This window comes from Neophocaena asiaeorientalis, unplaced genomic scaffold (genome assembly GCF_003031525.2).
Source record: "Neophocaena asiaeorientalis asiaeorientalis breed wild unplaced genomic scaffold, Neophocaena_asiaeorientalis_V1.1 scaffold161, whole genome shotgun sequence".
Taxonomy (NCBI): Eukaryota; Metazoa; Chordata; class Mammalia; order Artiodactyla; family Phocoenidae; genus Neophocaena; species Neophocaena asiaeorientalis.
This window is the reverse complement of record NW_020171987.1, coordinates 569,423-597,187: the sequence shown is the minus strand read 5'-3', so window position 1 is coordinate 597,187 and position 27,765 is coordinate 569,423. Positions and strand designations below refer to the sequence as shown.

The 27,765-nt window shown below is 37.0% G+C and overlaps 1 protein-coding gene across 4 annotated transcripts in view; it reads right to left on the bottom strand.

The window, feature by feature from the left end:
- Positions 1-27,765, bottom strand: part of RNGTT (RNA guanylyltransferase and 5'-phosphatase) — a 242,835-nt gene that overhangs the window by 163,540 nt on the left and 51,530 nt on the right. For all 4 annotated transcript variants that reach the window (XM_024747399.1, XM_024747414.1, XM_024747405.1 and 1 more), the window contains exons 9-10: positions 13,094-13,229; positions 3,103-3,174 (exon numbers count right to left, since the gene is read on the bottom strand). In XM_024747399.1, the coding sequence (XP_024603167.1) occupies positions 3,103-3,174; positions 13,094-13,229 (208 nt within the window). The remainder of the gene's footprint in view (positions 1-3,102; positions 3,175-13,093; positions 13,230-27,765) is intronic.

Genomic DNA, 27,765 nt, shown 5'->3' with positions numbered 1-27,765 from the left:
CAGTGAGGTATCACCTCACACCAGTTAGAATGGGCATCATCAGAAAAATCTACAAACAACAAATGCTGGAGAGGGTGTGGAGAAAAGGGAACCCTCTTGCACTGTTGGTGGGTATGTAAATTGATACAGCCACTATGGAGAACAGTATGGAGGTTCCTTAAAAAATTAAAAATAGAATTGCCATATGACCCAGCAATCCCACTACTGGGCATATATCCAGAGAAAAACATAATTGAAAAAGATACATGCACCCCAATATTCATTGCAGCACTATTTATAATAGGTCATGGAAGCAACCTAAATGCCCATCGACAGACAAAGAGATAAAGAAGATGTGGTACATATATACAATGGAATATTACTCAGCCATAAAAAGGAACGAAACTGGGTCATTTGTAGAGACGTGGATGGATCTAGAGACTGTCATACAGAGTGTAGCAAGTCAGGAAGAGAAAAACAAATATCATATATTAACGCATATATGTGGAACCTAGAAAAATGGTACAGAGGAACTGGTGTGCAGGGTAGAAATGGAGACACAGATGTAGAGAACAAACGTATGGACACCAAGGGGGGAAAGTGGTGGTGGTGGGGTGTGTGTGTGATGAATTGGGAGATTGGGATTGACATGTATCCACTAATATGTATAAAATGGATGACTAATAAGAACCTGCTGTATAAAAAAATAAAGTAAAATTCAAAAATGCAAAAAAAATTAAAATTTTAAAAATCAATGAAATAAAGCAAACGGTACTCAATAAATCCTTACTGAATGAATGATTACAGACCAAGAGATGAAAAGCATGAATTAATCATTTTTACAGGAAAATATGGTTGAATCTCCTAAACAAGAATCAAAAGCACAAACTTTGAGATATAGTGAGCTGGATTTCATTAAAATGAAAATCTTCTGTGAATCAATAGATATTAATATGGAAAACATATTGTTTGCCACATATATAACTAAGAAAGAATTAGAATCCAGAAAAGATAGCTATTAGAAGATTATTCAAACTTGCAGTTAAATCACAGAAGAAAAATTCAAACAAGTAAAAATAAACATGAAATATGCTTAACTTTATTAGTAACCAGGAAAGCAAATTAAAACAATCCAATTGACAAAGATCTTAAAATCTGATAATACCAACTGTGGTAAAGTGGTACAACTACTTCTGAGGGGAATTTAGCAACACAACAAAAAAGCTGAAGTCGCCAGTTTAATCAGAATCTCCATGATGTAGGGATGAGGGACTGGCTTTTTAAAACGCTTCCTAGATGATTGTATCCCAAGAATGAGAACTATCCTAGAGAAACCTGGACATACACACACAATAAAAAGTATATAAAACTGTTCCATGCAATAGTAGTATAACAGCAAAATATGGAAACCCAAATGTCCATCAAATGGAAAAAAGATAAATTCTGTATATTTATACAATGTAATAAAATACTAATTAAAGTGAGTGAACTAAACCTGTATGTATTAACACAAATAAATATCAACAAAATAAGGTGGACGAAATGTTGGGTACCACAGTACAGTAGTACAATGACATTTATATAACAGTAGAAACACTGCAAAAGAATACACCACATATATCTTACAGATCTACACATAGGTAGTAAAGGTATTAAAAACATTCATGGGAATAATAAACATCAAATTCAGGGTAGAATCTGCTTCTGGATAAGATGGTCAAGAATGGAATGAGAGAGGTGTGCACAAGAAACTCCTACTGAATCTGTAATGATTTATTCCTTACTGAAAAGAAAGTGGAGTAAAAATGACAATGTTAAACTTCAACAAATCTGGAGGTCAGTACATAAGTATGCCTTACATTATTCTCTATATATTTGTGCATGCTGAAATTTTTCGTATTTTTTTTAAAGAATTAGAAGGCTGTGGTCTCAGGCAAAGCTCCCAGACTAAGAAGTGAACCTGCACTGAACAATATTAAAGTGGAGTTCATTATCAAGAGGCAAAGGAGACAGTGCACCCCCATTCAAAAAGAAACAAGGCCAAACCCATCCTTTACATCTCGTTATGGCCCAATGAACATTATTCCAATATCTGTAATGAGAATGAATCAATTCTGGAACACCTTACTTTTGAGGAATATAGTGGTCACAGACAGAACAAAAATAAAACTTGATTTCTGACTGAGTTTCTTAAATTTGAAACTCTGAAATATAGAAATTCAACAAAAAAATGAGACACATACATTGAACATTTCCAGGAAAAAATAATCTGGATAAATGCAATCCTGAATCTTACTACTACAATTTAAAATGTATACCCCTAAAAAAGAACTTTTTAAAAGCCTTGTTATAAATCTTCAAAACCTTATAACTTAACACTTTTAATTCCAGAAGTCTTAATTGCTTTCAGTCTGGTTTGAATACTAAGTGATTATGCAATTTGAATAACACGTCTAGAGGAATGATTACACCTTTTCATGGATATACACTACTGAAAGAACTTCTTGCATTTACAGAAGTCATCTTGTACCGCCTAAATAATTCAGTCATTCATACTATAATTAAACATTAACAGGAAAACAGATTCTTGATGAGTCTAACATTGCAGGAAATGGGTAGAGAATATAATTCCTATTTTTTTAATCTATTTACAACAGGCAATTTTATATTTTGTTTTCAAGTTTCCTGCATGTACTCATGAATAACATATTTGTGCCTCCATGTTACACAGTGAACACTCATAGTCAGTTTCTCTGGTTTTTCTGTTTTTTTTTTAAGTGACAGACTAATAAAATTTGGAGACTTTTTAATCGAGTACAGGATAACTAAAATTGAGAATTTTCCATTTTACAAAATGCTGTCTTATTTTATCACAATTAAACTTTTTTCCTTACTCACTTGAAGTTCCTAAAGAATCCAAAGACAAAGAAATGTGCTAAATATTAGGCAATTAAGAGAAAGAAAAGGAGACGTAAAAGTATTAATAAGGTATCAAATAGGTAATTTGAATGAGTCATCATTCTGCTTTCCTACTATCTCTAAGGCAGTAGAACTTTTTATTTGTTAAAAACTAATTATTATCTCAGTGACATTTTTATTTTATAAATTATAAAAGGTACTTACATTGAATTTAATTATGTCGTATATCAAGTATCTAGGAACAGCCTGTCCATTTACTCTGTCAATAATCATTTCCTTTAAAGAGAAAAGAAGATAAGTTTATTCATACTTTAAGAGCAATTTCTTTAGTTTGATTAAAATATAACATTCACACAGAAAGTACATAAATCATAAATATACAACTTGATGAAATTTCAAAGTGAACACACTTCTACACAGATCAAATCAATAGACTGTCAGCACCACAAAAAACCCCACCATGAATTTATTCTGTATTGCAATAAAATCATATGACAATATCGCCTCATTTTTTATATTTGAATTTCTATTCTACATCTTATGTTTGAATTACTAAGCAACTATTAGGATAAAGAAACTACAAGTTTTAAATTCTAAATATCAGCAACATTTAAAAAATGAATTTTGCTAAATCATTATTGCTTTAAATTCTGTTGTATGCCAATTGCTTTAATCATAAAATCTATAGGTATAAATGGTGCCCTTATTATAGATAAAATCTCCATGTGACCCACACAGTCTTTCTTGGTTCCGTATCCCTCTACTATGATCAAAGGGAACAGGGCAAGAGAATATGATATCACATATCACAGCCATTAAGTGAAACGAGCTTAAAATCTGCACTCTGACAGAAAAAAGATAAAGGACACTAAAGGGTGATTACAGACATATAATGTAGGATTTTAAAAATTTTTTTTCTGCCATGTCATGCAGCTTGCAGGATCTTAATAATTACCTAAAATATTAATTCTTAATAATAGGTTTTAACCTAAAATTATTATTCGTTCCTCATATTCTTCCTTGGAAACTAAACAGTCTTTTTATTATCTAATTTCATGACAATATCCACATACAACCATCTAAAATTACAAAGAACACACTGATGGAAGACAAATATATTTTCTAGTTTTAAGCAACTATTACCAATTGATTTCTTTCTCAAATATGTATTAGTTAAGCTACAGACATTTATTTATGGTTATCATCTTGAACCCAACAATTGACATAAATCATTTTCATTACTTTAAATTTGTTTACTGAAATATTTTTAAGTACTTGTATCTGAGAATTTTATAAGCCAACAAGGTAGCACCAATAACAGGTTTCAATTAATCTTTTCAAAAATGTGTGGATGGAAATTAAGTGGACTTCCAGGTTCAGAGAGCAGACATCACAGAATTTCCCTCCCAAATTACCTGATGAAATGAGTAAATACATATCTTCTTCAAACAGTAAAAATAACAAAAAAGAAAGTTTATTATCAGCAAACTAAACAAGTAAAAAGGAATAAACAAACCAGTAAGTTTAAAAACTGATAGCCATGGAAACTACCAAAATTCTGGTAAAACAAAAAGGGTTCACCTCCAAGCCCACTAAACCCCCAAAAGCCCTACTTGTAAAATGACAAATCATTGATAACTGTCACTATTACATTAAAATATAGAGAAGGAAACTCAGTGGTTATTCTTGTCTTCTTTTTTCCCTCTTCCGATTAAAAAGTAATTAAAATAGCAGAACACTCCTCCTGTCTGAAATAAAGGCTACGGGACTGCGTGTTGAATTGGAGAAACAATCTGAGCATTACTGGAATAAAATATGGCTCCCAACTAGCTGAAGAAAACATTTACCCACAGTTTTTAAAAGAGAAGAGAACCCAGGGATTCTAACAAAGACCTAGGCTGTGTGGTGGACAAAATATATGAAGAAATGATCTTCAAGGCACTAGACATCCAGCAACAAAGTATAGTAACTCCTAGGAAACAGTAAATAACTATATGAGCCCTACAACTGTCCCAGCTTATTGGTCGAGGAGAGTTTCCAGGCTTCAATGCAGGCAGGGGGAGCCCAGGTGAGCCCAGCAGTCTCCCTGAATTGAGAAAATAGACCAGGTTGTCTAGGGAGACCAATGAGGCTAGAGTTTTCACAGCAGAGGATAGGGTGGGAGAGGGATGTCTTCAGATAGACCCCCATGAATATTCAGCAAAGCAAGCATGTGAGGAAACTACTCAAGGTCAGGCAAAGAAGTACCCAAAAATCTTAAAGAGAACCATACATGTCACTCAACAAGGTTGGGAATAACTCCTGTTCCCACCAGCCAGACTAGAAAGTCTCATAACTCACAGGGCATTGAGTACTCAGAAGGATCTTATCTCAGTAGTGGAGGATAATTATCCCTAAAGACTCCTCACCTAACAAATCTTAAAAACAAGACTCAAAAGGTACAAACTAGTCCCAAGTAAATTAACTGCATCTCAGAACAAAGCTCAAGAATAGTTATAGGAATACAAAAATATTGAGCCCCCAACAAGGTAAAATTCAAAACGTCTGGCAGCCAATCAAAAATTACCAGGTATGCAAAGAGACAAAAATATACAACTCATAAAGAAGAGAAAAAAATCCATCAAAATAGGCCTAAAACTGTGAGCGATGTTAGAGCTAGCAGGCAAGAATATTCTAACAGTATTCCATATATTCAAAAAGGTAAGTAGAGACAAAGAAGACTTAAAAAAGACTCAAATTCAATTTCCAGAGGTGAAAACTACAATGTCTGAGGTGAAAAATACTGTGGTTGGGATGGACAGTGGTTTAGATGCTGGAGAAGGAGAGATTCATGAACGTGAAGACAAATCAATACAAACTATCCAAAACGAAACAGAAAAGTTTGTTGTTGTTGTTTTAATGAAAGAACATTAGTAATTAAATTTTCAACAGGTGGAAGGGTAGAAATGCACAAAAACGTTCTACTTTTGATGAAAATTGTAAACCCACAGAAAAAAGATGCTGAATCCTTTATTATGGGCCCTACCAAAAAAACCCCAAAATCTGCATGTTTGACTTTCCTATCCTCTGTACTTCTCCATATTCCATTGCCTTTATCTGAAGTTCCCAGGCATCCACTCTTCTGCCTACCCATTTAATATTTCCTGAGCACAAACTATACTCTATGCTCTAAGTGCTGGAGACATTAAGCACCCAGTCCCTAGCTTCAAGGGGCTCAGAGTAATAGAAAGAGAGGAAAATATATAAGTAGCTAGGTCGAAGGAAGAGCTACAGTTTTAATGACAGATGGCCATACAGAGAGAATGACCATGTAGCTATCTGTCTAAACCAGGATACTTTTGAGAGTGAGAGATGGCTATTAATAACTATACTAAGACAACAAGTATATACCTTTACTATTCCAGTCAATAAGGGCACATTGTATAAACATAAGGAGAAGGAGTGGTTATTTCTACATGAAGAGTAAGACAAAGGTTTGATAATAAGGTGAGAAACCCATTAGCTGAATCCTGAAAGATGTGGTGGATATCTTCTAGCAGGATGGTGGACACGCCAAATGGTATTTAAAAGGCATGGAGAAGGTGGTAAACTATCCAAAGCTCAGTAATAGGTGGGACTTATGCTTTCAAGGGCTCACAGTCAAAGATGATGTTAAATGCTTAGGCACGGCCCAGATATAAGGAATATTACATTACGTACTTTGGCTTTCATGCTTTAAGCAATGGAGAACCACTGAAGGGGTGTTTGGGGTTTTTATAATATAAATTTGTTTTATTTATTTATTTTTGGCTGCGTTGGGTCTTTGTTGCTGCATGCGGGCTTTCTCTAGCTGCGGTGAGTGGGGGCTACTCTTTGTTGTGGTGTGCAGGCTTCTCATTGTGGTAGCTTCTCTTGTTGCAGAGCACGGGCTCTAGGCACATAGGCTTCAGTAGTTGTGGCTCACAGTCTCAGTAGTTGTGGCTCTCATGCTCTAGAGCGCAGGCTCAGTAGTTGTGGTGCACGGGCTTAGCTGTTCCGCGGCATGTGGGATCTTCCCAGACCAGAGCTTGAACCTGTGTCCCCTGAACTGGCAGGCTGATTCTTAACCACTGCACCACCAGGGAAGCCCCCACTGAAGGGTTTTAATGAAAGGAAGTAATTAACTGTGGAAAACCTGTGGGCCTTCAAAGCTCATCTCAAAGGTAACCCATTCCTTGAAATCCTTTCAGATAAGGCCCACTTGGTTCTAATTATCATAGTTAAGTGATGAAATGTTCCTGAATTAGATAGCAGTGGTTGCATAATCTTGTGAATACTAAAAACCACTGACTTATATACCTTAGAATGGTAAACTATATTTCAACTTTTTCAATAAAGTTAAATTTTAAAAAGAAAAAGAAATCCTAAAATCAGTTCTTCAGAGCGAAGGAAAATGATGGAACCCCAGATAAACAGCATATATTAAACGTCAGCTATGTACGTGTTGATTACACACATTCTATAAATACAGGCACAACAAAATGACTAAAAGGAAATACATCAAAATGTTAAAATTTAATCTCTTCTTGATAGTTGAGTTCTATTTTATAACATACAGACTTCCTAAAATTTTAACAATGAGCATGCATATTCCTTTATAAAAAATTAACAGATGAAAAGACATGCCATTTTCCCAAGATTTTTGTTATTAACTTTAATGATTAACTGTTATATCCTCCTCTTATCCTCAGTATAAAATTGATTGAACTTCACTGATTTGTTTCAAGTGAATTACTGCCGTATTTCTAAACTCCTATTTTCCACATTCTGTGGGTCAAAGAACATAATCTAGAGAGCAAAACAAAAGCTTAAACGCTCACATACGACAGCCAGACAATTAGGCAGTTTGAGTTATTCTTGGATTTGGAATTTTACAAAAATGATTTGCAAATGAAAATGTAGAAGAAACAGGAAACTACAGAGGACTGTTTTAATTAACTAAGTGGAAAAACAGATATGGCAACTATAATTCTGGTCCAAGTAAACTGACATCATGAATCATATTGCTATTTTAAAACCTCACAAGAGTCTATTATGTTGCTCTCAGTTATCCAAGTTTGGGGTGAAAATAAATAGTACTGCTAAGTTAAATCTGCAGGTGGTTAAGCATCTAATTTTTAAGCATTATTTCCTACCTGGAATGCCCTTGGCCCATGTCCAACAAAAATCTCTTTCTATAGAAATCTTCCCATATCTAACGCCAACTCCTCTATAAACCATCTTTAGTTTCTAACTAGATGTAATTCATTTCTCCTCTAAACAACCAAAGGACTTGTTTTAAATGCCAATCTTCGGGTTATCGTTTTATTCGTTACCTATCATTCTCCGTCCCAACCCAATGAAGTAAGATATCTCCAGGGTGAGGCCTTCTCCTCAACCTTCTAAGCAATGCCTGCACTCCTGGTGTGGTACATGATAGGAATGAAAAACTACACTAAACTTTTGCAAATGCTATAACTTGAGTCTTTTTCTTCCTTTTATTTTATGAATTACGATGCTAAAAAACTACCTTAAATAAAATGAAAGTAACAAAAACCAAAATAAATGTTCTTGCTGTTCCCATGAACCAATTACCAGAGCTGCTGTACTGGCAATGCAGATTATGGACAGCACAACTCCAGGGGTAGCTGTCACATCAACTACGATAAGGACGGAACACCTTGGAGATGTGCAGTAGCAATACTTCCAACCTTATGCAGTGGCTCTGTCAACCACAAGGGGGCGTGTGTGTGCACGTGCAGCATGCGTGCGCGCACACGCACAAATGTGTTAAAAGGTATACGTATATATGTCAAAATATTTTACCACGCACACCGTCACAGGAATGAAAATTTATAATACTAGTAGCCTCACAGAGTACACAGTATAGACAATTCTGTGACTCTATAGGTACTCTTCGCTCAGTCTCCATTTGCCACTCAGTCTCAATCAACTATACTACCTTCTTTGCTTCTTTCTAATCTTTATATGCAGCTCAGTCAACCTCTCCCTGGACTTCTGTCATCACTCTTTATGACCCATCTAAAATTTTCCTTGATCTCATGTCCATTGCTCTTCTCCACACAACCTCAAACTCTCACTCTCTCTAGGTCACATCCTGAACCTTCTCATCACCCAAAACTATACCTCAGAAGTGATTGATTCAAACATCTCATTCTCCAATCACAGTCTTCCATCTTCTGGCTTGCACACTCCAATATTTACCTGGTAAATTTTTTAAAAAGCACATGGGATTGGGGCAACAAGCATTCAGGTCACTTGGAAAATGGTACTCCCTCTGTTAAACAAATAAATACATATTTTATGCATGTGGCTTTCATTAGGGTAATTCTATCATTGAGAGTTTAAAGGAACATTCACAAGCTACTCACTATTTTCCCAATATCACTGATATAAATCTGAAACAGAGATGCAAATTTCATCTTAAGACAGGAAGCATTCTCATACAAATTCCAGAGAATATTAGCCAGATATAATTCAATCTGCCTTGTGAAAAAGGTTCAATACTGAAAAAGTGAATAAATATTAAAGAACATGAGCAGTATCCCTGTAGAAAAGAAACTTACAGTTGTGGGAAGCCATAAAAAAGATGTAGAGTCCCTTTTCCCTCCAAAGAAAAATAGTGAAGGTGTGGCAAAGAGATAAACCACACAACCAAACATAGCAAACAGAAAGGTAAATGGTCTGGAGATAAGCCTACCAGAGATCATTCTGCAGAGAAAAATACAAGCTTCTTGTTGTACAGATTTGCACATAAAGTGTAACACACTAATTCAGCCTAACTTCTCAAATAGCCTTGTTCACCCGAAAGCTAAATAAAGAGAGCAAAATCTAAGTGACAAACTTCAGAATAGCCAAGAGATTGGATATCCTTGCACTATCAGACATTAAATTGTATGCTAAAGTTACAGCCTGTAAGTCAACCTAAAACTATCACAGGAAGACCAAAATATTAATGGAATGGGAAAGCGAATCAAGAAACAAACAACAATATAAGGGAATCCCACATACAATAAAAATGATATACCTAATTAAAAAGGAAAAATACATTAGCAGACTGGTGCTGAGGTAACAATTTAGACATTTGGAAATAAATAAAACTGTACCCCTATCTTACTCATTTTACCAAAATGTATCGTGGATAGATCAAATATTTAAATATGTAAATGAAACAATAAAAGTATTAGAAGGAAAAACAGGGGACTATTATAATAATTCTGAAGTAAAAATATCTCTTTCTTAAAATGACACAAAAGCCAAATATTAAAAACCAAGGTGTTTAACTACTATATATAAAATAGATAACTAATAAGGACATACTGTATAGCACAGGGAACTCTACTCAGTACTCTGTAATAACCTATATGGAAAAGAATCTAAAGAAGAGTGAATTATGTATATGTATAACTGATTCACTTTGCTGTACATCTAAAACTAACACAATATTGTAAATCAACTATACTCCAATAAATATTTTTTTTTAAAAAAAAAGGTGTTTATAATTTACCTACATAAATTTAAACCTGTGCCACCGAAAACACCAGAAAAAATATTACTTTTTCAAAATATGGGTCATAAAGTAATACCCCAATAGACAACAACTTCTCATAAATCAGTAAGAAAAACATGAACACCCAACAGAAAAATGTATGAAAGATCTGAATGGGCAACTCACAGAAGAAATATAGTAACTCTGTACTGTACTAAATACAGTAAAACAGAAGTGAAAAAATATTAAACCTCCTTAACAATTCACATAAATTAAGAGGTAAACATTTATTTCACTATGTGCCAGACACTATTATCAGCACTTTATATAAACTATCCAACTTAATCTTCACAACAGCACCAAGACCTAAGTACTGTTATTAGCCTAACTTCACTACATATGACGAAACTGAGTAAACGATATTAGGGCCCTCATACAATAACTCATGGAGCCAATAAGACACCATCAGTTAGAGTCAGGGCTCTTAACCACTATGCTATACTGTCTCCTAAAATGAAAAAGTCATTTAAAATTAGAAGATTTAAAATTTTCAAAACCCAGTGTTTAATAAGACAGTGCATAGATCCTTTACAAATGGATGGCTGAACTATACATGTGTTCAAACTTTCTGGAAAGAAGGGTGGCAATTATACATGTCAATGTTTAAAACGAGTAATGCCCCCAAATCCAGCATAGTGAACACAGTACAGTGTATCAGGTTACTGTCCCTGCCTTGGGAGGACTACGTCTCTTGTACTCCAAGTGGTACTGCCACCTGTGAGACCCTGGTCTCCACTGTCTCTCTTCCTTGGATATATATATATATAACTTAGGCAAGGCCCTCTGGAATTTTCCCTGGGATTGATATATGGATATTGGGAGAGAATAGTTCCCTTTCTGCTTGGGTTGCAAGGCAACTTGCCTCCCACATGGAAAGAGCCTTCATGCAGAGTGAGGACAGACAAGTAAGCAAAGAAAGAGAGAGAAAGACAGCATGGCCCATATCACTTGAGTCCCCAGATCCAGCCTGAAGCAAGCCAAGCTGAAACCTAATTATTTGTGCCAATTTAGTTCTTTTTTCCTCAGTTACTTTAAGTAGAATCTCACTTCTAAGAATCTTAATTATAAAACTGCACAATTGGGCTTCCCTGGTGGCGCAGTGGTTGGGAGTCGGCCTGCCGATGCAGGGAACACGGGTTCGTGCCCTGGTCCGGGAGGATCCCACATGCCGCAGAGCGGCTGCGCCCGTGGGCCATGGCCGCTGAGCCTGTGCGTCCGGAGCCTGTGCTCCGCAACAGGAGAGGCCACAGCAGTGAGAGGCCCGCGTACCGCAAAAAAAAAAAAACAAAAAAAAAAACTGCACAACTGTGAAAGAAAAAGGTATAAGGATATGCATACAAGTATGTCTTATAATACAAAAAATCCAAATGTCCACCAAAAGAGGGCTGGCTAAATTAATTACAGAATTGTTTGTCAAACTTGCCTAATTAAAATCACTTGGGCACTTATTAAAAATAAAGATAACTTGACCTCTGGGAGAGTCTAATTCACTAGGTCTAGGATAGGCTACTGGGATAGGCCATATTTTTAACAAGCATCCCCTATAATTTTCATATGCAAGATAGTCTGGAAACCCTAAATTACAGTGTTTACATATACAGTGGTCTATCATTCAGGCTTTTATGTGAAAAAGGTCCAAAACACATTGCTAAGTGAAAACAACACAAATTACAAAACAGATGTAACATTTAAATCTTTTCATGCAAAATTATGTAACTATCCACGTGGGTACATATTTGACCAAAGTACTCATTTTCAGCCAGGGCAGAGGTACCTGTACTCAGAATCTTACTGGGACTGGAAGGGGTCCCAAGTCCCCAAAAGATTCTGATAGACATTCTGTTTAAGAATCTATGCTCTGAGTTAGTATTACTAATATGAATGTGAATCCTTCAGGAGCAGATGTAAGATTGAATGTTCTGGCACAGAGAAAAGTCTGGAATAATGTTCATCAAAATGATAACAGAAGTTACTCCAATGGTTAAGAGTTCAGGTGATTTTTACCAGCTTTTTTGTAATGTTCTGTATTATTTTAATTTTTATTTACAATGAACGAATACATTTAGAATTGGGGAGAAGAAAGCTGTCTGCACAGGAGAAAGTTAAAATATTTTTAATCAAGTAATTTTATGATTATTAAGTATAGATTGTCTGAATGGGAAAATTCTTATCAGCTTTCAAAATTCAAATGTAAAAGTACAAGTGGCTGCTTTCAAAGACACGATCCTCTTTCAATAAGAACTATTAGTTCATATAGCTAAAGAGCCAAGGAAAAATGTGATATGTCATATCACTCAATTAAAATTCAACTGACAAGTAAAACAATAAAATGAGTTTTTCAATAAGAATTTTTTTCAATCACAAAGAACAAAAGAATTAAGATTCAATTTTGTTCACTTATTCTGTATCTAAGATAATGATCAAGTGACAGTAAGTGCAGGTAAGAGATAAATGGAATTTAACATCTTAACAAAAACTAGATTCAATTTTTTAACTGTCAATTATACACCAATAAAAAAAACTTTTAAAAAAAACTGGATCTGATTCTAAATTTCCTGTTTAATTATTAAAAATACACATTTACAGCAATGTTTGATTTTTTTTAAAAAAAGATAAAATATGACTTACCCCATCTAGGAGAGTATTTGATAAATGCATGCGGAGATCTTTACGAAATGGAAATTCCAGATTTGAAACATGAAACACTGAATTATCTCTATCAATCATAAAAACTTCATTTGTGCCATCAATCAACATCATATACCTTAAATGAAACATTAAAAAGATAATATTAACAGTAAAATTCAAGAATAGAGTCATAAGAAATAACAGTTGAATTGTTTTTCCTTAGACTTACAATAGCTGCCTGGAATAATGTTCACCAGAGTCCCCCCTCCACCATCATTCAAATTAAAGTGCCACAAATAACAAAATCTTTTTTAAAGACGTTTTTGTTTCCTATAAAAAACATACGGTATAGAGAAATCAAAGCTTTTTACGGAAACAATGTGATGTTCAAGAGCAACCTTATAACCCATCTTAGGAGAGAACGGTTCTCTAATTTTTATTAGATCTTAAACATCAAAGTTTACAAAACACACAAACATACATATATGTAATTACGGAATTTTATTGGCTCAACAACTATATAAATTAGGAATTACTCTCTCCACTTTGCAGTAAAAAAAGAAAGTGATTTGCAAATGGCAAGACGTCAAAGTATCCAATGCTCCTTCTGCCACACAACAGTGAGCAAAACACTGAATTAATGTGATGATATAACCAGATACCACCATTTCAGGTACAACTCTCATTCATTACTATAAAATTAAAATATTTTTTAACACAAGCTCATGAGAATTTTTATTAGCCAATCAATATATGGGGGAATTTATATACTTTAAAATGTGTCATCCTCCAAATGGCCAAGTTACTATCACTGATTCCCAGTTAGTTGATCATCAAGAACAGAGCTCTACTGCACACCATATATAAAAATAAAGTCCAGATGAATTCAAGTCAAGGAAATTACAGACCAACAGGCTATACTACCAAACAGATAATAGCAAGATTTGGGATGAAAATGGAGACCATACCCAGGTACCAAACTCTTCAAAGAGTGAGAGAGATCTGACAGCAATAAGTTAGAAAGTTAAAAGTCATGAGCCTCAAAGAAACAGAAGAATCACTGTGTTGTCTTGTTTGTTGTTAAATGAAACACTGGAAGACTAATAGTCTGGATGTACCACTGAGAATAGAGGAGAATGCAGACCATCTGCCTAATTTCCTACCCATGAGGTAGGTCAGAAAAAAAAAAGCAGCAACTCAAAGACAGAGCTAAATCAACTTAAGGCTGGGGGACAGAAGAAACGTTCAACAAAGAGGCGGAAGCAACAAAGAGACGGAAGCAAATGCAGTACATGGCGGCTAATATAGAGGACAATTTGTTTCCCATAAATAACTGTTCTAAAAAACAGAGAGACATGTTCAGGACAGATGAGGAGAAATGGGAGGGCTGATTAAGGTAACAGAAGTGTGTGACAACAGGCTGAAGAGCAGCAAGGCAGACCAAAGGGGCTGACATTTGGGGACTGGATTGGAAGCATGCTGTTACTAGTGTTTTCAAAATAATTAGTCGTAGCAGGCCCCCGGAGAGGAGGTGAAGGACTCGGGCCCTTGCTATGTATTGAAAGAGCTGTATCCTTAGGAGATGGGGATTGTGAAGACTCAGGTTGCACTTGGAAAAAGAAAATCAGCCTCAGTCTGGACTGACTGTGCATCTGAGAAAGTCAGACCAACTGCGGGCCAGCAGGTTGGCAGACAACAGGAATACTTAGTTCCCAAAGCTCTCCTGCACATGCTTTCCAGAAGTAACAAATCCTAGGAGATAGGGAGAGTCTAGTCTTCTTGAAGAAGTCAACCTTGCCCTGCGTGGTATTTCAAAGAGAATTTAAATCAACATAAGAATAGGGCAAATAAAGACTTCCTTGGCGGTCCAGTGGTTGAGACTCTGCACTTCTACTGCAGGGGACATGGGTTTGATCCCTGGTTGGGGAACTAAGATCCCGCATGCCGTGCTGACTGGCCAAAAAAAAAAAAAAAGAATAGGGCAAATAAAAAGCCTGTAATACCTTCTGCAAAAATGGTACTGAAGACACAATCCATCATGTTGTTTAAGGACCTAGGTCAGCATTTTGCAAAGCTTATTATTTACTTTTAGGATTTCATGGCAAAATAAATTAGGGAAACACTATATCTTTCTCTGGGAAAGTCAAGATACATATCAGGAACATTTAAGGTTGTAAGAAAACATGTAAGGAGTAACTCAGTTTTCCTGGGTCTCTCCCATGTATATAGGAGGTATACATGTTATTAAACTTTTTCTCCAGTTTAAAAAAAAGAAAATATACAATAGTCTGTTTATCTTATTTAGCCCATTATTTCCTAAACTTAATCCTGATATCTGTTAATATCCGACAGAATTAGTATTCTTTTCTTTTCTTTTTATTTTAATTTAATTTTATTCATTTTTTATTTTTGGCTGCGTTGGGTCTTTATTGCTGCGCGCAGGCTTTCTCTAGTTGCAGCGAGCAGGGGCTACTCTTCGTTGCAGTGCACGGGCTTCTCATTGCGGTGGCTTCTCTTGCTGCGGAGCACAGGCTCTAGGCGCGTGGGCTGCCGTATTTGTGGCACACAGGCTCAGTAGTCATGGCTCGCGGGCTCTAGAGTGCAGGCTCAATAGTTGTGGCACACGGGCTTAGTTGCTCCGCGGCATGTGGGATCTTCCCGGACCAGGGCTCGAACCCATGTCCTCCACATTGGCAGGCGGATTCTTAACCACTGCGCTACCAGGGAAGTCCAGAATTAGTATTCTATATTCACAGTGTGAGAAAAGCTGGCTTATGCTAACAAATTTCAGAATTCAGAAAAAAGAAACAGGACTTCCCTGGTGGCACAGTGGTTAAGAATCCGCTTGCCAATGCAGGGAACACGGGGTTCGATCCCTGGTCTGGGAAGATCCCATACGCCGCAGAGCAACTAAGCCTGTGCGCCACAACTACTGAGCCTGAGTTCTGGAGCCTGCGAGCCACAACTGCTGAGCCTGCGCACCACAGCTACTGAAGCCCACACACCTAGAGCCCATGCTCCACAAGAGAAGCCACCACAATGAGAAGCCCACGCACCACAATGAAGAGTAGCCCCCACTCACCACAACTAGAGAAAGCCCACATGCAGCAATGAAGACCCAACACAGCCAAAAATAAAGAAACGGTTTCCCTCTTCTGATCATAAGATGACAACAGAAATATTTCCCTTTTCACTGGCTGCCCAGAAGCTCAGAATTAAATATAATGTTCAAATAGAATAATTATTAAATCCCAGGGTGTTGGTACATTCTGCTTTTTCTGTCATAATTATTCTCTATTCATTTTTTAACACACTTATTTGAGATATATATGAATGCATACATATCTTACTATCAGACTTTTCTTTTTACTTCAAGTGGAATATCAATTAAAAGAAAATACTATCTATGTATATTTATGCATAAACAGATTTAAAAGACCAAGGAAGGAAAGGCATTAGAAGATGGAATTCATTATAAAGGATTGGTCATGGGAAACTCAGCTTACATATGCAGAGATATCAGAGAAATTATTTAGCAGTTGGTATTCAGAGATTCTTCTGCACATATAAATTTTCAGGCTTTGGAACAGAAGTTTCTGGAATGTGATTTTTGGTTTGAACTCCAATCATTCCGAATCACATGTACTTCTGTTATGTGATACCCATGAAAAATAAGAAGCTATTTCCTGTTAGGGAAGAAAGGTAAGGAATGCGGAAATAACCTTAACTGCAAATTTAATATACAGAATTACCAAATTATTTGTATTATATACATTCTCATTAAAAGACAAAAATACAGGGCTTCCCTGGTGGCACAGTGGTTGAGAGTCCGCCTGCCGATGCAGGGGACACGGGTTCGTGCCCCGGTCCAGGAAGATCCCACATGCCGCGGAGCGGCTGGGCCCGTGAGCCATGGCTGCTGAGCCTGCGCGTCCGGAGCCTGTGCTCCGCAACAGGAGAGGCCACAGCGGTGAGAGGCCCACGTACCACACACACACAAAAAAAAGACAAAAGTACAGAAGTTTCACTGAATTAAAGCATTGATTCACTTTTTATACTGACGTATATATACCAAACCATATAAAAAACAGAAGAGCCAAATTTATAAACTGCTTTTATTTATTTATTTATTTATCACTGCTCTGCGCTGCGCAGCTTGCAGGATCTCAGGTCCACGACCAGGAATCAAACCCTGGGCCCTCGGCAGTGAAAGCACAGAGTCCCAACCACTGGACCACCAGGGAATTCCCGTGTAAACTGCTTTACTTTAAATACTGGTTTTCCAGCTTGACTAGAAAAGCTGCAGTCACTGAGATGTGAGATAGCTAATCAAGTAAAACCACCAATTATACATTAATACAATTCAGGAAGCACATAATTAAAGAGGAAAACTGATTAAAAACAAAATATTGGTAACTAATACCACCTTAGAGTTTTAACTCACATTCCTAATAGTAGTCTGAGGGTAAAATCATCTTTAAACATCTTATAATTTAAATTTATCACCAATATTCATTAATATGGAAAGAGATCCACAATATATTAAATGAAGAAAAAGCAAGTTAAAAATCAGAATGTATGACTATGAGGGGTAGGGAGATAAAACTGTATGAATAGTAAAATAGACAGGAAAGCCTACACCAGAGAATTGTCATCTCTATGTGGAATTATCAATAATATTTGCTTTTCTTATTATACTTTTTTGTACTTTTAAGAAATTTTAGAAATAAGCTCAAATTGCTTTTACAAGCCAGGGGGAAAAATATTAAAGCTACAGAAAAATGAAAAAAATAGAAATATAGTCTAATCAGAGTCTGAGAAATATTTTTTCCTTTGGCAATAAAATAAGATGGGATGTTAAACCTCGATGGTCATATACCACAGCAGCTTCAAAATTAGCAGGTATTTCTCCTCTCCTATTATAAAGCATTCATAGTGGGTAATAAAAACAGAAAAGTTGATCATTTAAATTGATTCATTTCACCACCATCTCTTGTACCAATTCCTATCAAACTCACTATGGTTTTTTGTTTTAAATAATTAACCAGTTAATTTTTTTAAATATTTACTAAAGGGCCAACGAGTTATCAGGCACAGATGCTAGAAATATAACAATGAACAGCACAGGTTCTTCATCTAACTTCATATAATTTGTACCCTTAGCAAGAAAACAAGACATTAAACAAATAATCCCAAACATAATAAGTATTGACAAGGTGAAGTACTAGGCACTACAGGAGCATACAAAAGGCAGAATGTGTCAGAGTTCAGATATCAGGAAAGGCATCCCAGAGGGATTCTCACGTAGCTGATAATGACATCAGGTTATGATCACTTAGTGAGCAACGGCTATGCACGGAGCAGTGTTCAAAGCCCTTTATATTAACTCAATTAAGCCTTACAACAATCTTACCATGTAGGGAAAATTACTGTTCCCACATTCCAGATGAGGAAACTGAAACCACAGTAAGTGACCTGCCCAAGGCCATAAAGCTGGCAAAATAGCAAAGGTGTTATTAAAACCTAGACAATAATCTATCTCGACAACCTCTACAGTATCCTGCCTCCACCTGCATTGTGCAGAAGTTAATCCAGCAACTTCTGTTGGGGGTGGAGGGAAAAGGGAAGGAGAGATGGGGTGTGTGGTGAGAACCAGTGCTTGGTACAGTCTACCAGTTGCAATATCCTTGAGACAGAAACAGAAGGTGCGTGTTTTGGCAACAAAAAATTCAGAATACAGAAGCATAGAGAGAAAGAGGGAAATGGCATGGCTTAAGTCTAGAGAAGTAGTCAAGGACTTAGTGATTCATGAAAACTCTTTTTCTCTTTATTCTAGAAAGTGGAAAACCCCTTGCATGAAACAAACAGAAACCATAATGGGTAATTCAAACCCAAGAAATGTAATACAGGAAACTGGTTACAAAGATATTGGAAAGCTGAAAAGGTTAACAAGGGAAGATGAAGATAACAAGAGATGAGTAACTGCAGGAAGCACTACCACCTAAAGGGCTGCGGAACAAAACGGAAGAGGCGTGTTATCAGAGGCCAGGAGCTTGGAGGATGGGCATTGCGGGGCCTGGAAGGCGGGGGCGGGGGTCCACGGATCTCAGGGCTCAAACCTCTAAGGAGGTGGCACCAAATGGCTAAGACCTGGACCTCTAAGGAGAGGAGCACAGCACCTCAAGTTTCAATCTCTACAGAGGAAGCACAGAAGGCAGGATGCTCAAACAGCCTAGTGGGTGAGGAAATGCAAGCAGCACTCATTTGCCTACGAGGCACCCTCCAGAAGCTGGCACCTCTGAGAGGGAGCAGTGCGGTTGGTGCTGGGAGTGCCAAAAGAAGCTGGGAACGGAGTAAGAGTTGTCGCTGGCGGCTGGAGGGGTAAAGAAAGTAGAAACAAGAGAAGTCGCTTCTCTCACCTTCCAAATTCCTACGTGCTCCCCATGGTAAAACCCAACAAGAGGCAAGCTGGCAAGGGAGTCGGAGAAATGCAGTTTGCGGAGTCCCTCATCACAGTTTAAAAGGGTGGAACGGGAGGTGAGGAAGAGCAGGTAGAGAAACAGCAGCCCACTGAAAGGCTTTTAGCAAACTAACAGCACAATCTGATCTGCACTTTTCAAAGTTCACCTCCACATAATGTATACTCCTATAGGATAGGAACCGATCTGTAGACCAGAGAAATTATGAGGCTTTTATGGTACTCCAAGTGGGACTACAGTGGCAATAATAACTTAGAGGTAAGTGGATAAATTCAAAACGTGTAAGAGGCAGACTGACAGGATAGTGTGCTCTTGACTGGCTATGGGGCTGAGGAGCAGAAGTCGAGGAGCACTCCCAAGCTTCTGGCAGGAGGACTGAGTGCACTTTATTTGCTGAGCCGTGGAGCACAGGAGGAGGAAGCAGTCACTGTTCAGTTTCGTTGGGGAGAAGTGACAAACAGGATACGGACATGGATCTTTTCGTTTTTACATTGGAAACCAAAAGGCCCAGATTTTCTCTATCCCTGTCTCTAGCAGGCTGAAAATAGGGTCTAAGTCAGACAACCAAATGCTCCCTTCCCAGAACTTTTAACTTGAGAGACAGTGAGGCACAGGAATAGATTAAAAATGATTCGGAGCGACAGCAGAGGCACCGTCACCAAGTGCCAGTGGTGGCTTCCTATTCCAAGTGTTCCTGTGCCTGACCTTGGCTCTGGTCCTTGCTGCCTGGCTTCCCTTGATTCCTATCCATTTTCGGAGACTGGTTCTCCTGAGAGCCAGCCTTCCAATATATTCCTTTGTTTACATTAGCCAAAGCTGATTTCTACTGCTTACAGTCGATGCAATGCTAATGGATATGCTGTTCGGTTGTTGCTTTTTTTTCCCATTTTGCCCACTATATACTGCTGAATTCAAGTAAGTTATATGTGCCCATGACAGAACCACACTGTAATGTCCCCCAAACTATCCTCAACACCAATGGTTATGTGATACCAGCTCTTTACACAATAAATTCATGCCAAGAGATATGCCATCTATTTCCTGTCCTTCAACAGAGGTAAGTGTACAATGTTAAGCCCAGAGTCTACCTTCCCTTTGTATCTTTTCTCTCATAAGAATTCACTGCCAAACCTCTACTGTTTCTATACCAGCTACATTTCCTCTCATTTCTATTCCCAGTAGAACTGGTATACAGCCTCTGAAACCTAATTCTCAAGATTGTAGAGAGATACAGTTATATTAAAACCTCTTGCAAAGAAATTCACAATTTAGAGCCACTTCCCCAGATACAATCATAAACCTTTCTGACATAAGAGCAGTTGGTCAGACTCTGGCCCCGACCCACCAACGCCTGTCAGACCTTATTCCAGAAACGATGCAAGAACTGCTGACTTGCTGAACCCCAGCTTTCTTCCTTCCCCATGGGGCTTTAGGCACACTTTGCCTTTTTCTCTCACTAGCTCACTGCTCAGTAAACTTGATCTCTGGTAATCTCTTTTGCAAAGTATATCCACATCCTCTTTAACCCATTTTTCCCCCATTTCTTTCAACTGTTAAACAAAAGAGAAATTTATGTTATGTATATTTTACCACAATTTTTAAAAATGAAAAACCATTTTCCTCCTTCTCACCTTGTTCACTTAGTTCCATTAATGAGCTTAAGAGAGCTCTACCACAGGCTAGTGACACACCTGTATCAAGCAAAATTAAAAGTCATGAGTTTTTGATCCACCTAGACAAAATAATCAGTGTCACAAAGTCCCCCCCAGTCTCCATCATGCTCTCAATCTAGCTCCTCCCCATCTTATAAAAATCAAATTCGTTTCCCCAACAGAGTTTTTATAAACTTCTTTATTTGTTGCAATATAGTTTGTTTGGTTACCTGTGTTGAAACAGTACATATTGTCACTTTTCACAGCAAACACAGTAAATGATTTAGCTACCTTAGGAATTAAGCAAGCTTTATAGGCTAGGTTGGGAACCAAACCACCATTTAGACTACAATTCTATGGAAACACAACCTAAAGTCTACCAACATAAATTAAGGAATCTCAGAAAAAGACTTCAGATAACTTGAAACATCACTGCTTCCACTGCTTCCACAAAAAGACCAACATTTGATGATAAAACAATGTAATCCCTACACACAGCTTTACTTTCAAACATAATGCTATAATCTGTTTAGTTGACACAAATAACATTTCAACCTTTGAAAACAAAAACTATTTGAAGTACAGCTTTACCTTATTTTATCTTCCCAGAAACTCAAAGAACTCATATTAAGGTCATTCTTATTTTCACATTAACAAATTAAAGAGAACATACACACAAACAGTAACACTACCACCACCTAACCTTTTTAAAATTTATTTCTGCTATTAACAATCACTGAAATGAAGACACAGTCCTAACATATGCTTCACATAACTGTGAAGACACAGTTCTCTTCATCAAAAACTATCAAAATTTTCATTCAACATTATAAAAGATTCCAACCTAACAGGTATTATCATCTTGATTTACTGATTCTATACGCAGAGCAGACTTCTTCAAAATGATTAGCTCCTTTTTAATCTTCATATCACACCAATTTAAAGTTATAAAACAGATGTGATTAAAGTTTTATAGTCTTAAATTCACTTTAAGCCCACAGCTTCATTCTATTATGTGATCACTTATATACATACAACAGTAATTAAACAGACGTGTATTATTTAATTTTAAACTGCAAAGCCCATTCACTTCCACACAAATTTAATTGTCAAACTTGTCTAATCAGCTTCAGGTCTTAGAATGTTAATTGTATGTTAAATGGCAGGTCAAAAGTATGCCACTGAACATTTGAACAGTTTGCTAACACTTAACTGTCTCCTACTTAAGCATAGTCATCTTTATTTTATATGTTGTTTATACAGCAAATTTTCCACTATGTTAAGTTCATCTGAGTTTTGTTTAAGCTTGGTACTTGGTAAACTTTGTCTATGGAAAAATCATCAGTCAAAAGACTTTTATTTCAACTTGGGTAATTCATCGCAAATAAATCTTGAAGACCCAGGGGTATCTACCATTTAAAAAAAAAAAATCCCAAATCCTCCAAGCCTTCTCATTAAAATATCATGTATGCCTATTTCTATTAATAGATAGTAAAACATTTTAAAGCATAGATGTTTCTGTTTCAAGAAACCCCTTCAACCAGCAAGATTTAGTCTGTGCAAGCTTAAAAATCAACTCTAAAAGAATCTGGCAGGTGTAGGGCCCAGTATCAGCTTCTAGAGTCCTCCCTCCCATTCCACAGAATTAATGATACGTAATACAAATAATCAAGTATATAATAAGATTTAGAGTAAATTTCTTCCAAACCACTCAACAATTTAAAAATTTAATTTTCTTACTTTGTTTTCATGAAGTATGAATGGTACCAGTGCTATCATTATGGGCTTTGGGAAAAAAATTCCAGTTCCAGAGCCTGTAACACCAGATTCAATCAGTGCTTGCCATCTAGACCACTAAAAAATAGGCAGGCATCTGTAACCAAAACTCTCATCAAATATTATAACATGATTCTAACTGTCCAACTCCTAAGTATATGCTTTTTTTTTTAATATATTTATTTATTTATTTTTTGGCTGGGTTGGGTCTTCTTTGCTGCATGCAGGCTTTCTCTAGTTGCGTTGAGCAGGGACTACTCTTCATCACAGTGCATGGGCTGCTCATTGAGGTGACTTCTCTTTGTTGCAGAGCATGGGCTCTAGGCGCAAGGGCTTCAGTAGTTGTGGCACGCAGGGTTAGTTGCTCCGTGGCATGCGGGATCTTCCCAGACCAGGGCTCGAACCCATGTCCCCTGCATTGGCAGGCGGATTCTTAACCACTGCACCACCAGGGAAGTCCCTAGGTATATGCTCTAACTTCAGAAGTACAACTGTCTTATCCCTGTCTCATTTTGCCATCCTCCACTGCTCAGAAATGTGTACATGCCTACTGCTAAGCCTATGTATGTGTAAAACTATACCTTGCCCTAAAATACATTATCTTCAAACTCTTACTCAAAACTCCCTTTCATGAAATCTCTTATACTCTAAATAACAGGTCCTATTCAAATCACTCTATCACTCCAATTTTTCTAAAAATTATAAATCTAATATGTACAAAAAAGAATTGCCTCTGGTAGAAGAGAAGCATACGGGGAGCAAGCGGGAGCCTTAAAGTTCACTTCAAGGAATTTCAACTTTACTTTTAATTGAGCTGAATTACAGCTAAAACGCAACACATGTTAAAAGATAAATTAATATACTATATGTTGTTCATTAGTGAACATTAGTTATAGAGGTGTTTTATTACATACCATTAATTATATATTAATATATAGTAAATAGGGGGGAAGACATCTATAGGCAAAACAGAAGGCACCAACATAGAAAGATATGTGGGAGTCCACTATGGAGGTTAAAACATTCATCCCAGACAGGCTCTTCCTAGCTGTGTGATTTTGCACAAATCGCTTGACTACTCTAAGATGCAGTTTCCTCATCCAAAGTCTCCACCTCCTAAGCTGGTTGCAAGAATTAAACGAGTTAGTACCCCCAGGTTCAAAGCAGCATTATCCACAACAGCAACAGTGTAGAAGCAACCCAAGTGCCCAGTGACAGACAAATGTATAAGTAAAATGTGGTATATATATTAAATGGAATATTATTCAGCCCTAAAAAACGAGGGAAATTCTGAAGTATGCTACAATACAAATGAACCTTGAGGACATTATGCTAAGTGAAGTAAGCCAGTTACAAAAAGATAACTACTGTATGATTCTACCTATACGAGGTACCTAGAGTAGTGAGAAATCAGAGAGACCAAAAGTAGAACAGATGGTTACCAGGGGCTGGGAGAACTGGGGAATTATCATTTAAAGGGTATAGAGTTTTAGTTTTGCAAGATGAAAAGAGTTCTGGACATGAATGGCAGTGATGTTTGCACACATTATGAATGTATTTAATACCACTGAACTATATACTTAAAAATAGTTAAGATGGTAAATTTTATCTTATGGGTATTTTACCACCATAAAAAAAAGAAAAAGAAAAAGAATTAAGTGAATTAATATATGAAGAATACAGAACAGTACCTGGCACATGATAATAAAATGTAAGCTATTGTTATACTATGTCCAGGGCACATAGTAAGTACTTAATTAAGGCTGGATATCATTGTTATTAATACTATGACTACTACTTTACACAATCCAAAAAAGAGTCAAGGTCATTAATAAACAAAGTCTGGATAAGACAGAAAGGATTCATTTCCTGTAGGCAGGGAAGAAGAGGACATCTCTTTTGAACAGAGAGGAAAAAGAGATGAGTGAACCAAAAATTTTGAAGTGCAGAAAAGTAAACCATAGGTAATTCCCTGTGAAGGTTACCCACAGCCCACAAACTCAAGCTTATATGCATCTTTACACAAAAGCAGGCAAGAACTACAGTAAGTAGTTCCTTATTTCTTTTTTCTATGAAGAGCTGTAACCCAAGACAATTTTGTAAAATCAGAAGCTGCACTACCTGAGTGAGCAATAACTCAAAGAGCTCAAATCAAAGAACCTGAATCAGGTGGATCTCTCAATCTGTCTAGGAAACTGTTTCCTAAACACTAAAATGATAAAAACAAACCTGAGCCTAAAATATTCCAATGTACTGAAACAGCTTCTTAAGATTTACTAACAATAATAGTATATATAAATACACAATTACTCCAAAAGGTATTGTACATAATGGAAAATTACCATGTTTTTGTCCCACAATCTAGTTCATTATGTAAAAATTAGTAAAAGGATAATTTAAATAAAATTATAATTAAGGGAATTCCCTGGCGGTTCAGTGGTTAGGACTCCTCACTTTCACTGCTGAGGGTGCGGGTTCATTCCCTGGCGGGGAACTAAGATTCCACAAGCTGCACAGTACGGCCAAATTTAAAGTGTGTGTATGTGTGTGTGTGTATCTATAATACATTAAATCTACATGGGTTCATATTTCCCTTAGCAGCTTAAAAGAAACATAAGAATTATCATAACAGTAAGAGTAGCTGATCAAGTCCCTTTCTATGTACAAGTTTATAAGATCAACTAATTAACAGAGTTTAGGGAAATGCAAGAAGTAGAATATAAAAGCATACCTTTCAACTAGTGAAAAGAACTGTCAAATCAGGACTGAATTATTTGCTACCAGCAATACGCATCTTGCTAAGTGCCACTTCTATGGGATAGAGTATGTTCCCTCCTCCTTTCCACCAATCTACAAAGAACTAGAGAATTATGGACTCTTAAAGGGCTGGAAGGGTTCTTACGATGTAGTGCCACTTCACCCAAGTAGTGTGTACACACACAGGTGCACACACACACATATATCCCACCTCCAGCCCTGCAACAAACCCAAACAGCACTTAAGGCACAAGAAAAACCAGGCTAGATTCAAATGCAAGTGAGAACAAAAAGTATTCATACAGGCACTACCAAAGACACAAAACTATCTGGTTATATTACCTTCACCAGTTCGTAACTGTCTGAAAATAAAGTATAGGTTAATAGTCAATTTACATAAATAAAACATAACGATTTACCCTTCTACAGCAAGATGCTTCTACCTCAAAGACTCGGTTTGAATACAATATAGATATTTTTTAATATCTTCTAAGTTCATTTAAATGTTTTTCTTAATGGTCACCTAAAGTCCAAAATCCAAGAACCCTAAAACCATAAATGAATACAGACACAGTTGGATAAATCAATCTCTTCAAATCCTCCAAAGTGAAAAGGTTAGCAAGAGAAAAATCTTAAGCTACATCTTAAAGATTCAAACTGAATAACACTGGCTAAATGAGTTCCATCTAATTAGGGGGACAGGAGGATTTCTCTTGGTTTGTAACTATTTCCTTATGCTCAGAAATATGGCTTTTCGTCACATTAAAAAATACAAGGGACTACCCTGGCGGCCCAGTGGTTAACACTCCGCGCTTCCACTGCAGGGGGTGAGGACTAGATCCCTGGTCGGGAACTAAGATCCCACATGCCAAGTGCCATGGCCAAAAACAAAAAAAGTCAAGCCCACAACTGCTAATTAGGTATAGGCCATTGAACAAACATGGTCTCTCTGGTATTGTCATCCTGAGAAACTGGAATAGATTCTTGCTACTTAAAGTGTGGTCCTTGGACCACTAGCACTGGCATCACCTGGGAACTTGTTAAAAATGCAGAATCTTGGGCCCCATCCCAGACTCACTGAATCAGACTTACATTTTAACAAGATCCCCAGGCGATTCATATGCACATTAAATTGAAAAGCACTGGATTAAATAACCTCTAACCATCCTTAATACTCAAATTGCAAAGAAAAAGAGAAAAGTCAAACAACAGAAGCCAAAATAAGCAAAAATAAATTAAAATTTTTAGAAACATGAAAAAAAAGAGCTTCCACTAAAATGCCTGTTCAAAAGTTATAGTCAGTAGATTTTCCCTCTCTTCTTAGTTACAGAAATATTGTTTTGATACTGACTAGGGTAAAAGGAGCAGAGGATTAAAAAGAGAAGAGAAAGAAGACTAAGCAAGATACAAGTTAGTTCCAATCCCAGTCTTCTAGTTTTCACATTTTACATTTTGCAACTTTTGAAACTCACTGTTGCCTACACTAGCTGAATGAATGCCAATATAACCTACTTTCAATAAAAGCTTTCACAGAGGTCCCCAAAAAGGTTCACTTAATCGTCCTTGAGCATACCTGAAAATGAGGAAAAAAGTGTTGCTATAGGGGCTTCCCTGGTGGTGCAGTGGTTAAGAATCCGCCTGCCAATGTAGGGAACACGGGTTTGAGCCCTGGTCCAGGAAGATCCCACATGCCACGGAGCAACTAAGCCCGTGCACCACAACTACTGAGCCTGCGCTCTAGAGCCTGTGTGCCACAACTACTGAGCCCATGTGCCACAACTACTGAAGCCCTTGTGCCTAAAGCCCACGCTCAGCAACAAGGGAAGCCACCGCAATGAGAAGCCCGCACCCTGCAACGAAGAGTAGCCCCCCACTCGTCGCCAACTAAAAAGAAAGCCCGCACTCAGCAACAAAGACCCAACGCAGCCAAAAATAAATACATTAATTAATTTTTATAAAACAAAAAAAAACCAAAAACCACCCCTTTAAAAAAAAAACAAGTGTTGCTA